The 13,456-nt window shown below is 44.2% G+C and overlaps 1 protein-coding gene across 1 annotated transcript in view; it reads left to right on the top strand.

The window, feature by feature from the left end:
• The window catches only part of LOC120052108 (rhophilin-1-like), a 54,558-nt gene that overhangs the window by 25,960 nt on the left and 15,142 nt on the right, over positions 1-13,456 (top strand). Inside the window, exons 11-13 of the mRNA XM_038998958.1 lie at positions 2,006-2,162; positions 2,342-2,452; positions 4,213-4,407. Coding sequence (XP_038854886.1) covers positions 2,006-2,162; positions 2,342-2,452; positions 4,213-4,407 — 463 coding nt within the window. The remainder of the gene's footprint in view (positions 1-2,005; positions 2,163-2,341; positions 2,453-4,212; positions 4,408-13,456) is intronic.

A 13,456-nucleotide genomic window follows, 5' to 3' on the forward strand; every position in this document is an offset into this window, starting at 1 on the left:
AAGGGCCTTCCTCGGGTCGGGGCGGCAGGGTAGCCTAGTGGTTAGAGCGTTGGGCTAGTAACCGAAAGGTTGCAAGTTCGAATCCCCGAGCTCACTGGGTACAAATCTGCCATTTTGCCCCTGAATAAGGCAGTTAACCCACTAGGCCGTCATTGAAAATAAGAATTTGTTCTTTACTGACTTGCCTAGTTAAATAAAGGTAAAATATAAAAAAAACTGTTGCCACAAACTTGGAAGCACAGAATCGTCTAGAATATCATTGTATGCTGTAGCATTAAGATTTCCGTTCACTGGATCTAAGGGACCTAGCCCGAACCATGAAAAACAGCCCCAGACAATTATTCCTACTCAAGCTTTACACAACTCCAGTTTACTCTTGGCATTGCGTATGGTGATCTTAGGCTTGTGTGCTGCTGCTCGGCCATGGAAACCAATTTCATGAAGCTTCCGACGAACAGTTCTTGTGCTGACTTTGCTTCCAAAGGCATTTTGGAACTCGGTAGTGAGTGTTGCAACCGATGACAGACAATTTTTACACGCTATGCGCTTCAGCACTCGGCGGTCCCGTTATGTGAGCTTGTGTGGCCTACCACATCGCGGTTGAACCGTTGTTGCTCCTAGACGTTTCCACTTCACAATAACAGCACCTACAGTTGCCCTGGGCAGCTCTATCAGGGCAGACATTTGACTAACTGACTTGTTGGAAAGGTGACATCCTATGACAGTGCCACGTTGAAAGTCACTGAGCTCTTCAGTAAGGCCATTCGACTGCCAATGTTTGTCTATAACGATTGCATGGCCGTGTGCTCGATTTTCTTTATACTGCTGTCAGCAACGGGTGTGGCTGAAATGGCAGAATTCACTGATTTGAAGGGGTGTCCACATGCTTTTGTATGTATAGTGTATGAAAGCCAAAACAAAATTGCAAATACTATTGTTGCATTGTACTTTTCACTGGCTGGCCCTCTGGTTGTGGCAAGAGGCCACATACTGTCCTTGTCTGCCCAAACTACACATTTTGGTTTTTCATCCAATAAATATATTTTTTAATTATTTTATTTTATAGTTTCAAATTCATTGCAATGAATGATAGTTTTTGTAAAGAAAGATTTATCTTAGGTCTAAGTATTTTTCACAGTGTAATAGGAAATCCAGCTCTTTCTCTACCTTTCCCCGGGAGCAGAGTTGGCACAGCCTGTCCTGTGTTTTCTTTCGCTCTCTCTCTGTAGGTATAAGACCTATACACTGTAAAACTTTATTAGCCCGGGTGTTTATTTGCTTAAATCACTGAACTCAACAGGCACTTATTACAGACAGGCTTCTATTTGAGTTAGGTGTCTATTTGATGCACAGCTTTTGCTGATTTGCATAGTTAATTGTTTAATTTCAGCATTCATCACTTCCAGCATTTTAATACATTTCTCCCTTTTCTGCACTGTGTTATCATTTGCACACGGTCACATTTCTCTCTCTCTCTATATATATATATAACTTTTCCTTGACAGAATAATATTATTCTCCTCTTTAACTGTGCATTTTCGTCAGTTCTTACTTTTGCCACTAGATGGCGATCTGCTGATTTTCTAGGAGTATGAACTGCTGAAGTTGTTTACTGTTTTTGTGCTTGCCAGCTAGCAGTTCTCAGCTGTTAGCAGTCAATGGCTAGCAGTTTCTTACTGCCGATTTAAAAACGGATGATTGCCATTTATTTTTTAGTAATTTTTGAATTATTTAATGTAACAAATCAAACATTAAACCTTGTAAACAATTCATGGTGACCTCGTAAATAATTAATTTAGACCTAGAGTTTATTTGAAACAGTGTTTATTTGCTGAAATGTGCCGTTGACCGGTTATTAAAAGGGACAGGTGGCTATTTGAGACTGTGTTTAATTGATGTTTTACAGTAACTTGGTGCTCCAGACCATGTCTCAGCCCCTAGTGAAGGCCTATGTTCCATTCTCCTGTCTCTGTTCATCCGTCTTTTTCTCTCTCTCTCGCTATAGGTATCAGACGTGTATAGCTTGGTGCTCCAGACCATGTCTCAGCCCCTAGTGAAGGACTATGTCCCATTCTCCTGGGCCTCCATGGTTCAGGTGAAAGCAGAACACTTCAGAGCTCTCTCACACTACTATGCTGCTGTCGCTCTCTGTGACCTCACACGTAAGTATCACCGTGCAGTGGGTGGGTGTGTGTTGAGTTGAGTCTGATATTGATGATGACAGGAATGCCGATTGTGGTGGTTCGGAAATTGTCCTGTTTGTGTGTGCGTGTGTTTTAGTATGAGTGTGTGTATTCCAGTAAATGTGTGTCTATCTACCAGTGTGTGTTGTGTCCCGTAGAGTCCATTGATGAAGAGGGAGAGAAGGCTCTCCTCCAGCTCCATGTCAGTAATCCTGCTGGACCCCCACTCAGCCAGGTGCTCAGAGACCCCGAGGAGAGACGCAAACTGGGTGAGAACGCTCGCACTCACCACACACACAAACACATATAGTTGAAGTCGGAAGTTTACATACACCTTAGCCAAATACATTTCAACTCAGTTTTTCACAATTCCTGACAATTCTAGTAAAAATTCCCTGTTTTAGGTCAGTTAGGCTCCCCACTTTATTTTAAGAATGTGAAATGTCAGAATAATAGTGATTTATTTCAGCTTTTATTTCTTTCATCACATTCCCAGTGGGTCAGAAGTTTACATACGGTCAATTAGTATTTGCTAGCATTGCCTTTAAATTGTGTAACTTGGGTCAAACTTTTCGGGGAACCTTCCACAAGCTTCCCACAATAAGTTGGGTGGATTTTGGCCCATTCCTCCTGACGGAGCTGGTATAACTGAGTCAAGTTTGTAGATCTCCTTGCTCGCACACGCTTTTTCAGTTCTGCCCACAAATTTTCTATGTATTGAGGTCAGGGCTTTGTGATGGCCACTCCAATACCTTGACTTTGTTGTCCTTAAGCCAGTTTGCCACAACTTTGTAAGTATGCTTGGGGTCATTGTCCATTTGGAAGACCCATTTGCGACCAAGCTTTAACTTCCTGACTGATATCTTGAGATGTTGCTTCAATATATCCACATAATTTTCCTTCCTCGTGATGCCATCTATTTTGTGAAGTGCACCAGTATCTCCTGCAGCAAAGCACCCCCACAACATGATGCTGCCACCCCCGTGCTTCACGGTTGGGATGGTGTTCTTCGGCTTGCAAGCCTCCTCCTTTTTCCTCCAAACATAACGATGGTCGTTATGGCCAAACAGTTCTATTTTTGTTTCATCAGACCAGAGAACATTTCTCCAAAAAGTATGATCTTTGTTCCCATGTGCAGTTGCAAACCGTAGTCTGGCTTTTTTATGGTGGTTTTGGAGCAGTGGCTTCTTCCTTGCTGAGCGGCCTTTCAGGATATATCGACATAGGACTCGTTTTACTGTGGATATAGATACTTTTGTATCTGTTTCCTCCAACATCGTCACAAGGTCCTTTGCTGTTGTTCTGGGATTGATTTGCACTTTTCGCACCAAAGTACGTTCATCTCTAGGAGACAGAACACATCTCCTTCCTGAGCGGTATGACGGCTACGTGGTCCCATGGTGTTTATACTTGTGTACTATTGTTTGTACAGATGAACGTTGTACCTTCAGGCGTTTGGAAATTGCTCCAAAGGATGAACCAGACTTGTGGAGGTCCACAATTTTTTTCCTGAGGTCTTGACTAATTTCTTTTGATTTTCCCATCATGTCAAGCACAGAGGCACTGAGTTTGAAGGTAGGCCTTGAAATACATCCACAGGTACACCTCCAATTGACTCAAATTATGTCAATTACCCTATCATACGCTTCTAAAGCCATGACATAATTTTCTGGAATTTTCCAAGCTGTTTAATGGCACAGTCAACTTAATGTAAGTAAACTTCTGACCCACTGGAATTGTGATACAGTGAAATAATCTGTCTTTCAACAATTGTTGGAAAAATGACTTGTCATGCACAAGGTAGGTGTCCTAACCAACTTGCAAAACTAGTTTGTTGACAAGACATTTGTGGAGTGGTTGAAAAACTTAGTTTGGAGTCATTAAAACTATTTTATGTGAACTTCTGACTTCAACTGTATCTATATTTGATGCGCAACCATGGCCTTTGTGATATCCTACTAAAGCTTTTCCTGTGTGTCTGTGTCTTTGTGTGTGTGTGTGTGTGTGTGTGCCTGCGTGCGTGCTCTAGGTAAGGCCCACCTGCGTCGTGCATTGATCAGACATGAGGAAGCTATGAGAGTACACGGTCTGTGTAAGATCTTAAGGAAGATGGATATTCTACAGGAGGTGCTCTCCTTCGTGCACAAACGCTCTTTGGACAAATACTCTGAGATGGACCGAGAGGACGACTTCGACGAGACAGCAGAGGCTCCCGAGATACACTGTGAGTGTGTTTTGTAAGTGTGAGCACCAGTAATTAGACTGTGAGTGCAGTTGTGTGAGCGAGTTTTTCAGTAAAGTGATGTATGTGTAGAGATACAGATATCTGCCAAAAATAAAGGAAACACTATCATAAAGTGTCTTAATAGGGCGTTGGGGAGCCGCCAGAACCGCTTCAATGCGGGTTCGCATAGATTCTACAAGTGTCTGGAACTCTATTGGCGGGATGCATCACACAGCAAAATCAATGGTGTACATTCAACTCGAAAGTGTACACCCACTGAACTGGTGTTATAATAAGACTTTTGGAAGTGTTCAAAATTGAACTCTGTTGCGGTGTTCACCATTCAACTCTTACAGTGTTCAAATTAACTTGATTGTGGTTATTTTTTAAGTGGGAAGAGGGTAGAACAGCTTTACTATTACACCTAGATTGTAGGTTCTATCAATGTAATTGTTTCCATTTCTTTTGGGGGTTTTTCTATACTTTTCCCTCCCCTACCATCCCTACCCTAATTGGAGTAAACTAACGGACAACAATACTTCCACTGCTATTTCGCTGTCATCTACGGTACCTGTAGTTAAATAATTATACATATTTCTAACTTCCTCTTTCTTCAAGTGCTGGATTTTCACCCACAGTGGCCAATTCACCATTCATTCTGATCTTAACTCCAACACGCCACAGATTAACCCGTCTTTCCCTGTATAATGCCATTTTTCTATTTCCTTTTGCATTACATCCCTCCATTTTGCTATGATGTCTAATGAGGGTCCTGAACCTTCATATTTGTAAAATGTCTACTGATATTGCCCTAAAAATAAATAATTTACCCAAGAGTATAATGATACACTATATATATATATATATATATAGTGCATTCGGAAAATATTCAGACCCCTTGACTTTCCCACATTTTGTTATGTTACAGCCTTATTCTAAAATTGATGACAATGGTTTTATTTAATCAACACACAATAGCCCATAATGACAGTGAAAACAGGTTATTTGAAATATTTGCTTATAAACTTATTTAAATAAGTATTCAGACCCTTTGCTATGAGACTCGAAATTGAGCTCAGGTGCATCCTGTTTCCATTGATCATCCTTAATGTTTCTACAACTTGATTGGAGTCCACCTGTGGTACATTCAATTGATTGGACATGATTTGGAAAGGCACACACCTGTCTATATAAGGTCCCACAGTTGACAGTGCATGTCAGAGCTTAAACCAGGCCAGGAGGTCTACGGAATTGTCCGTATTGCTCCGAGACTGGATTGTGTAGAAGGCACAGATCTGGGGAAGGGTACCAATAAATGTCTGCAGCATTGAAGGTCCCAAAAGAACACAGTGGCCACCATCATTCTTAAATGGAAGACGTTTAAGACTCTTCCTAGAGCTGGCCGCCCGGCCAAACTGAGCAATCTGGGTAGAAGGGCCTTGGTCAGGGAGGTGACCAAGAACCCAACGGTCAAACTTACAGAGCTCCAGAGTTCCTCTGTTGAGTTGGGAGAACCTTCCAGAAGGACAACCATCTCTGCTGCACTCCACCAATCAGGCCTTTATGGTTAAGTGGCCAGACGGAAGCCACTCCTCAGTAAAAGGCACATGACAGCCCGCTTGGAATTTGCCCAAAGGCACCTACAGGACTCTGACCAGAGAAACAAGATTCTCGTATTTAATGAAACCAAGATTGAACTCTTTGGCCTGAATGCCAAGCGTCACGTCTAGTGGAAACCTGGCACCATCCCTACGGTGAAGCATTGTGATGGCAGCATGCTGATGGGATGTTTTTCAGCGGCAGGGACTGGGAGACTGCTCAGTTCCCCTTTCCCTCGATCCTGACTAAAGTACAGAGATCCTTGATGAAAACCTGCTATAGAGCACTCAGGACCTCTGACTGGGGCTTAGGTTCACCTTCCAACAGTACAACCAGAGCCTGGACTTGAAACCGATCGAACATCTCTGGAGAGACCTGAAAATAGCTGTGCTGTGACGCTCCCCATCCAACCTGACAGAGCTTGAGAGGATCTGCAGAGAAAAATGGAAGAAACTCCCCATGTATGCCTAGCTTGTAGCGTGATACCCAAGAAGACTCCAGGCTGTATTCACTGCCAAAGGTGCTTCAACAAAGCACTGACTATAGGGTCTGAATACTTAATTATATGTGATATTTCATTTTTATATATATACAGTTGAAGTCGGAAGTTTACATACACTTAGGTTGGAGTCATTAAAACTCATTTTTCAACCACTCAACAATTTTGTTTTATTTCACTGTATCACAATTCCAGTGGGTCAGAAGTTTACATACACTATGTTAACTGTGCCTTTAAACAGCTTGGAAAATTCCAGAAAGTGATGTCATGGCTTTGGAAGCATATGATAGGCTAATTGACATAATTTGAGTCAATTGGAGGTGTACCTGTGGATGTATTTCAAGGCCTACCTTCAAACTCAGTGCCTCTTTGCTTGACATCATGGGAAAATCAAAAGAAATCAGCCAAAACCTCAGAAAAAAAATTGTAGACCTCCACAAGTCTGGTTCATCCTTGGGAGCAATTTCCAAACGCCTGAAGGTACCACGTTCATCTGTACAAATAATAGTATGCAAGTATAAACACCATGGGACCAAGCAGCCTTCATACCGCTCGGGAATTCGATGCGTTCTGTCTCCTAGAGATGAATGTATTTTGGTGTGAAAAGTGTAAATCAATCCCAGAGCAACAGCAAAGGACCTTGTGAAGATGCTGGAGGAAATGGGTACAAAAGTATCTATATCCACAGTAAAACGAGTCCTATGAATTATAAGTGAAATAATCTGTCTGTTAACAATTGTTGGGAAAAATGTGTCATGCACAAAGTAGATGTCCTAAACGACTTGCCAAAACTATAGTTTGTGAACAAGACATTTGTGGAGTGGTTGAAAAACGAGTTTTAATGACTCCAACCTAAGTGCATGTCAACTTCCGACTTAAACTGTATATACAATTTCAGTACAATTTAGGCTTTAAGAGAGAGGCTTAATGCCTTAATATTTAAACGTTTTAATTATATAATTATATATAATATTATTATATAAATATGCTCATTTAACTTGATCTGGTTTGCCAGTCCAAATAAAGTTAAAATGTGAGAAAAAAATATTTCAAAGGTTGTCAACCCATTTCGAATGTGAGATTGTCTTACCTGATGACGTGAGAGAACCTTGCTGCTTCCATAGGGTTCCAAAAGCATGTACCATGCCAAATGCATATCTACTGTCAGTGTAAATGGTAACAGTTTGTCCTTTAGCCAAAATGCAAGCTCTCATAAGAGCAAACAACTCAGCAGCTTGAGGTGTGAGGGCAATTTAGCACTTTCAAGTGTGGTAGATGCTGTTACAGCATAAGCCACAAGTGGCTCTCCCTTGTCAGACCGCTGAGCCATCCACAAATTATTCCAAATCAGCATTCTGTATTGGTACATCAGTTAAGTCTGACCTTGGTTTGGATACCATCTTCAACAAGGGCTGTGCAGTCATGAGGTTCTCCGTCATCAGGGGTCGGCAACAGTTTAGCTGTATTGGGCACAGTGCACCTCTTCAGGGTCACATTGTGAGCAGCACATTCAGATTCTCCCTGGAGTCAGGTGTGCTCTCTTTGCCTGTGAAATAAGAGCATGGACCGCATGTAGGACGTGAACAGTTAACTGGCACATAGCCACAATATCTGCACACGCTAACACAGTTTCAGTAGCAGCAGCCACCGCCTTTTAAACAACACACCAAACCTCTCGCCACACTGTCCAATTGTTTAGGATTGTAACCCACTGGTCTCTGCTTTCCTCCATGTTCCTGTGTCAAAACAGAAGACCCCAAACCATTTTTCTCACACACAGATTAAATGGTTTAGAGTGGTTAGGGAGCCCCAAGCATGGGGAAGTAGTCATGAGTTGTTTCAGGTTTGTCAGGGCCGTCAAACCCACTTTATCTTATCATTCATAGCCATTTTGTGACCATAAGTGAGATCAGAGAGAGGCTGGACAACCTCTGCATAGTCAGGCAGCCACGCCCTACAATACCCTGCCATACCAGTCAGTGACATCATGTGTTACTTGGTAACAGGCTGTGGGACAGAGAGAATGGCTTGCACTCTCTGTGCCCAGCTGGGAGTGATATCATGACCCAGATATTGCACCGTTTGGGAGATTAGTTGCAACTTCTCTCTTGATACTTGGGCTGTTCTCTGACAGAGCTCTTGTGTCAGTTTCACAGGACTGGAGAGTCTCAGAGCATAGCAATAAGTCATCCACGTACTGTATTAGAGTGCTCCCCTCCGGGGGAAGGAAACCCTCAATTTTGTGCCAATGCAGTTGAAAAAATTGCGGGGGGAGTCTGTGTACCCCATGGGGACCATCGGTCCAAGTAAATCTCTTGCCAAAGAATGTAAAAGCAAACCAGAACTGAAAATCTGTTGCCACGGGGATGCTAAAAAAACGCATTAGCCAAATCAATAACTGAAAACCAATTTGCTGTTGCTGGAACTGCAGACAACAGCATAGTAGGATTGGGAACCACATAGGTGATGCTGTGTTTGCTCATGCCCGAGGCCTGCCTCACTGGCAAGATAGGGGTGTTGCAAGGTGAGTGGACACAGCACTAACGCTCCGTGTTCTAACAGTGAGGCATGTACATGTGTAATAAAACAATTAGCATCTTTACTAAGTGAATACTGTGCTCTGGAAGGGCGCCTGGTATCTTTGGGAGTGACTACAAGGGGCTCAGCCCCCTTCATCCTGCCAAAATCATACTTATCCCTTGCCCGTAGGCAATCTCTGTTCCAAGATGGCGTAGCAGTCGGACGTGTGATATTGTCTTGTCCTTCCCTGTCCCATGTAAATATTGTTTTTCCTTGTTTTTTTCCCGTATATATATTTTAATATCACTTTCCATCTACGGACTGAATATACTCTCTTGCAACCCGCCTCACGCATTGTGGTACGGATCTGCTATTTTATACTTAAGAATCCGAATCCCCCATCTAAAGCTAGCCAGCTAACTTGCTACCAGCTAACTGGCTACTAGCAAACTGCGGCCCACTACTGTCTAGAACACATCGGACTGTCCGCTTAAGAGGCCCATCAGACAAATTCTTTGGCCACTACACCAATTTTTATTTTATTTGTATTTATTTTTTGCAAATTGGCCTGGTTACCAAACGGAGCCCTGCTGATCCGTCTGACGACGTAATAGCACGAGGGGGCCACAACAGACTTTCTTCCGTCGCGACATCCCTCCAAGGCCCTTTTGCTAGCCCCGGCCGCTTGCTGCCTGAAGCCACTCACTGGACTCCTATGTTCACTCAGCTACGCATGCCTGTTGCTAACGTCAATATGCCTTGTTCATTGCTGCTTTGGTTAGTAATTATTGCCTTATTTCACTGTAGAGCCTCTAGCTGCTCAATACGCCTTATTTAACACTTTAGTTCCACCTACCACACATGCGGTGACATCACCTGGCTTAAATTATATTTCTAGAGACTATCTCTTTCATCGTCACTATGCACAGGTTTACCCTCACTGTACTCACATCCTACCATACCTTTGTCTGTACATTATGCCTTGAATCTTTTCTACCATGCCCAGATATCTGCTCCTTTTACACTATTCTGAACATACTAGGCGACCAGTTCATTTAGCCTTTAGCCGTACCCTCATTCTACTCCTCCTCTGTTCCTCTGGTGATGTGGAGGTGAATCCAGGCCCTGCAGTGCCTAGCTCCACTCCCATTCCCCAGGCGCTATCATTTGTTGACTTCTGTAACTGTGATAGCCTAGGTTTCATGCATGTTAACATTAGAAGCCCTAGCACACTCTGCCAACCCGGATGTCCTGGCCGTGTCTGAATCCTTGCTCAGGAAGACCACCTAAAACCCAGAAATTTCCATCCCTAACTAACTTTTCCCGACAAGATAGAATTGCCAAAGGGGGCGGTGTTGCAATCTACTGCAGAGAGAGCCTGCAGAGTTCTGTCTTACTGTCCAGGTCTGTGCTCAAAAAGTTTGATCTTCTACTTTTAAAAATCCACCTTTCCAGAAACAAGTCTCTCACCGTTGCCGCTTGCTATTGACCACCCTCAGCCCTGAGGGTGGACACCAGGGGGACACCATATGTGAACTGATTGCCCCCCCCATCTATCTTCAGAGCTAGTGCTGCTAGGTGACCTAAACTGGGACATGCTTAACACCCCGGTCATCCTACAATCTAAGCTTGATGCCCTCAACCTCACAGAAATGATCAATGAACCCACCAGATATAACCCCAAATTCCGTAAACATGGACACCCTCATAGATGTCATCCTAACCAACTTGCCCTCTAAATACACCTCTGCTGTTTTCAACCAAGATCTCAGCGATCACTGCCTCGTTGCCTGCATCCGTAATGGGTCTGCGGTCAAACGACCACCCCTCGTCACTGTCAAGCGCTCCCTAAAACACTTCAGCGAGCAGGCTTTTCCAATTGACCTGGCCCGGGTATCCTGGAAGGATATTGACCTCATCCCATCAGTAGAGGATGCCTGGTCATTCTTTAAAAGGTCCTTCCTCACCGTCTTAAATAAGTATGCCCCTTTCAAAAAATGTAGAACCAGGAACAGATACAGCCCTTGGTTCTCTCCAGATCTGACTGCCCTTGACCAGCACAAAAACATCCTGTGGCGTTCTGCATTAGCATGGAATAGCCCCTGTGATATGCAACTTTTCAGGGAAGTTAGGAACCAATATACACGGGCAGTTAGGAAAGCTAAGGCTAGCTTTTTCAAGCAGAAATTTGCATCCTGTAGCACACACTCAAAGTTCTGGGACACTGTAAAGTCCATGGAGAATAAGAGCACCTCCTCCCAGCTGCCCACTGCACTGAGGCTAGGAAACACTGTCACCACCGATAAATCCACTATAATTGAGAATTTCAATAAGCATTTTTCTACGGCTGGCCATGCTTTCCACCTGGCTACCCCTACCCCAGTCAACAGCCCTGCACTCCCCACAGCAACTCGCCCAAGCCTCCCCCATTTCTCCTTCACCCAAATCCAGATAGCTGATGTTCTGAAAAGAGCTGCAAAATCTGGACCCATACAAATCAGCCGGGCTAGACAATCTGGACCCTCTTTCTAAAATTATCTGCCGAAATTGTTGCAACCCCTATTAATAGCCTGTTTAACCTCTTTCGTATCGTCTGAGATTCCCAAAGATTGGAAAGCTGCCACGATCATCCCCCTCTTCAAAAGGGGAGACACTCTAGACCCAAACTGTTACAAACCTATATCTATCCTGCCCTGCCTTTTCTAAGGTCTTCGATAGCCAAGTTAACAAACAGATTTCCGACCATTTCGAATCCCACCGTACCTTCTCCGCTATGCAATCCGGTTTCAGAGCTGGTCATGGGTGCACCTTAGCCATGCTCAAGGTCCTAAACGATATCATAACCGCCATCGATAAGAGACAATACTGTGCAGCTGTATTCATCGACCGTGCCAAGGCTTTTGACTCTGTCAATCACAACATTCTTATTGGCAGACTCAACAGCCTTGAGTGCCAGGCCCCTCACTAGGAAGTCCTTCAACAGGTCTCCATAGGCTTCATTCGGCCTGATACCACAGTGCAGCCTAAAACAGGTCTCCAACCTTTTTCGGAAGTCTTCTAGTGTCTCTTCCTCTCCCATCTTGCATGCTCGAATGGCTGTCCAATCGGTTTTGGCCGGATACATTGCCGTGACTCTACCCATCAAAGTTGTTAACTGATCTTGGTACCCACCATTTTCTGCCCATTGTTCATTGAGATCAAAGTCTCCTTGTACATCAGCCCACCTCAACCCTAGCATCTTCTTGTAGATGTGAGCTATTTCAGCTGCTGAGGCCTTGTATTGTCCAGCTAAAACTCTCATCTCTGCTGCAAACTGTACTGCATCTTTGCTAGGGTCAGGCAGGTCCTCAACAATGCTTTTGATTTCATCAGGCCTCCAGGTCCTTTGTATGTAGGCAATGGGGGTCAAGTCCGCTGCCGCGGCGTCATCAGCTGCTGGTGGTTGGGACACGCCATCAGGGGATATTGCTGAAACGTAGCAGGTGTGCCCTTCAGATCCTTCATTCTTTGAAGATGATCCTTGAGGGGGGGAGAAACAAGAGATGTGTCAATGCTGTCATCATCGTCATCTGATGGGGCTGCTGTCTCCTTCACTTTTGTCTGGTCCCTCCTGTCACTCCTCCATCCATGCCCGGCTCCCCATCAGGCCCAAGCCCATGAGTAGCTTGCCCATTTCCGCGGCAAAAGGAGATGACCCAAGAAACAGGGGAGGAGGCGCAGTGGAGGAAGGGGGGTCTGAGTCGACTGGCGGGGTGTCGTTGGATGGTAGTTGGCCCCGGCTGCGGCCACTGGTGCTGGCAGTACTGGGTAGAGATTGGGAGTAAAAGAGTAGGGGGGAATCTCATCCTCTTTTTTTGTTCTTTCTCACTGTCTCGTCTTTATCAGTTTTCCCTTCCTCCTCAGTCTGCACTACCATATTCTGACGGGGCTGTCCCCTAAATGGATCCTGTCTTTGTGCATGCCTTTCTGCCTCTTTCCCATTTTCTATATTTAACCCAGTTTAACCCATACACTCTCTCCCTGACTGAGTCTAACATTGTTAAACTCAGTGTCCCTGTCAAAGGAAAACCACCTTCCCTATGCCATAATTGCACCTGGTCCAGAATGTCCCTTCCCCACTTATCTGCCATGACCTTCAGGGCCCCCGTGGGGGGATTTGGAGTACTGTGTCCCTTGCTCCCATGGTGCCTGTTCCACTCGCACACCACAGACAGACAGACACAGAGGGGTAGACAAACAAAGAAAACCGTTTAGCACTGTTTATACTTTAGACTCTTTCCAAAAACACAGGAAAACCCATACCATTATCAAAATATTGTATATTCGATGGGCCTAGGGCAGGGTGTTGCCTCCACACCAGAATTTCACCTACTGCAATAATGGTGGTATAGATCCTTTTTTGTCTATCCAGATATGCAAAACTACCTACAG

Source organism: Salvelinus namaycush, chromosome 8 (assembly GCF_016432855.1).
Source record: "Salvelinus namaycush isolate Seneca chromosome 8, SaNama_1.0, whole genome shotgun sequence".
Lineage (NCBI taxonomy): Eukaryota > Metazoa > Chordata > Actinopteri > Salmoniformes > Salmonidae > Salvelinus > Salvelinus namaycush.